Here is a 1,477-nt window from a genome sequence, read left to right on the forward strand (position 1 = left end):
GGACTGGGGCAGGGGTCTGAGGACACACCCGCAGCCTCAGAACCCCAGCCCAGTCCCCTGCTACTCCTCAATGCCTTGTTCCCGCTGACCCACATCTCTGCCCCACAGTCATCGAGGAGAAGGGTGTGAAGATGAAGCTGACGGTGACGGACACGCCAGGGTTTGGGGACCAGATCAACAATGAGAACTGGTAGGACACAATGGGGTGCAATATCCCAGCGTGGTGGGTGGTCGTTTAGGGTGGGGCTTGAGCTCAGATGTCATCCCCCACCTCCTCATCCTCAGCTGGGACCCCATCATCAAATACATCAATGAGCAGTACGAGAGGTACCTACGCGAGGAGATCCTCATCACCCGCAAGAGGAAGATCCCAGACACCCGGGTCCATGGATGCGTCTACTTTGTCCCTCCCACAGGTCACTGGTGAGTCCCCACTCACAGCACCCATGGGTGCTCCCTGCTTGGTGGTCCAGGTCACCCTAGGGTGGTGGGGTCACCCTGGGGTGATGGTGGTGGGTCATCCCAGGGTGATGGTGGTGCAGGTCATCCTTGGGGGGCAGGGGGGTGGGATACACCTGGGGTGATGGTGGTGGGGTCACCTTGAGGAGGGGCTGATGGGGTCACCCTGAGGTGATGGTGGTCCCTGGCAGGCTGCGCCCACTGGACCTGGAGTTCATGCGGCGGCTCAGTAAGATCGTCAACGTGGTGCCGGTGATCGCCAAAGCCGACACGCTCACCCTGGAGGAACGGGCAGAGTTCAAGCAACGGGTGAGGGCAGCTCTCCAAGGGGCTTCTGGGGTGACCCGAGTCCCTCGCAACGCTGGTTGAAGCCCCGTATCCCACAGATCCAGGAGGACCTGAAGACCCACGCCATCAGCGTGTACCCACAGGAGGACTTCGACCAGGACCCAGATGACAGGGCGCTCAATGACAGGATTCGGGTGAGGGCTGGGATGCTGGGATTGGGGATGCCACCCCTTGGGGACCATGGTGGGGGAAAGACGCCCCCCCCACCGGGTGGGGGTGACCTGGCAGCACCTGGGGACGAGCGCGCTCCTCTGCACCCGCAGGAGAAGATCCCCTTCGCCGTGGTGGGGGCGGACCAGGAGCACCAGGTGAATGGCAAGAGGGTACTGGGCCGCAAGACGAAGTGGGGCATCATTGAAGGTGAGCGCAGCGCCTTGCAACCCCAGCCCTCCCCAGGTCTGCTGGGGCGTGGGGAGAAACACCCATGGGTGCATCCCAGCCTGGGTGGGTGCGGATGGTGGCGTGGAGCCGTGCCGGGGCTCCGGTGGTACCCGAGGTCTGCTGGGATGTGCTCACCTGGCATCCTCCCGCCCGTCCCACTGCCTGCCGGCCTTGCTTTGCAGTGGAGAACCCGGCGCACTGCGAGTTCCCCCTCCTGCGGGACCTGCTGATCCGGTGAGTGAGGGACCGGGGGGACGGCACCCCATGGCGGGGGGGGGCGGGGGGGGGG

General features: G+C 64.3%; 1 protein-coding gene across 1 annotated transcript in view; it reads left to right on the plus strand.

Moving 5' to 3' along the window:
• The window catches only part of LOC104490709 (septin-12-like), a gene marked incomplete at both ends in the record, with an annotated part of 1,774 nt that extends 319 nt beyond the window's left edge, over window positions 1-1,455 (plus strand). Inside the window, 6 exon segments of the mRNA XM_010133037.1 lie at window positions 109-190; window positions 286-423; window positions 651-768; window positions 846-941; window positions 1,071-1,167; window positions 1,371-1,455. Coding sequence (XP_010131339.1) covers window positions 109-190; window positions 286-423; window positions 651-768; window positions 846-941; window positions 1,071-1,167; window positions 1,371-1,455 — 616 coding nt within the window.
• Between the last annotated feature and the right edge of the window lie 22 nt (window positions 1,456-1,477).

The sequence above is a fragment of the Buceros rhinoceros genome, unplaced genomic scaffold, assembly GCF_000710305.1.
Source record: "Buceros rhinoceros silvestris isolate BGI_N320 unplaced genomic scaffold, ASM71030v1 scaffold30043, whole genome shotgun sequence".
In the NCBI taxonomy this organism is placed as follows: domain Eukaryota; kingdom Metazoa; phylum Chordata; class Aves; order Bucerotiformes; family Bucerotidae; genus Buceros; species Buceros rhinoceros.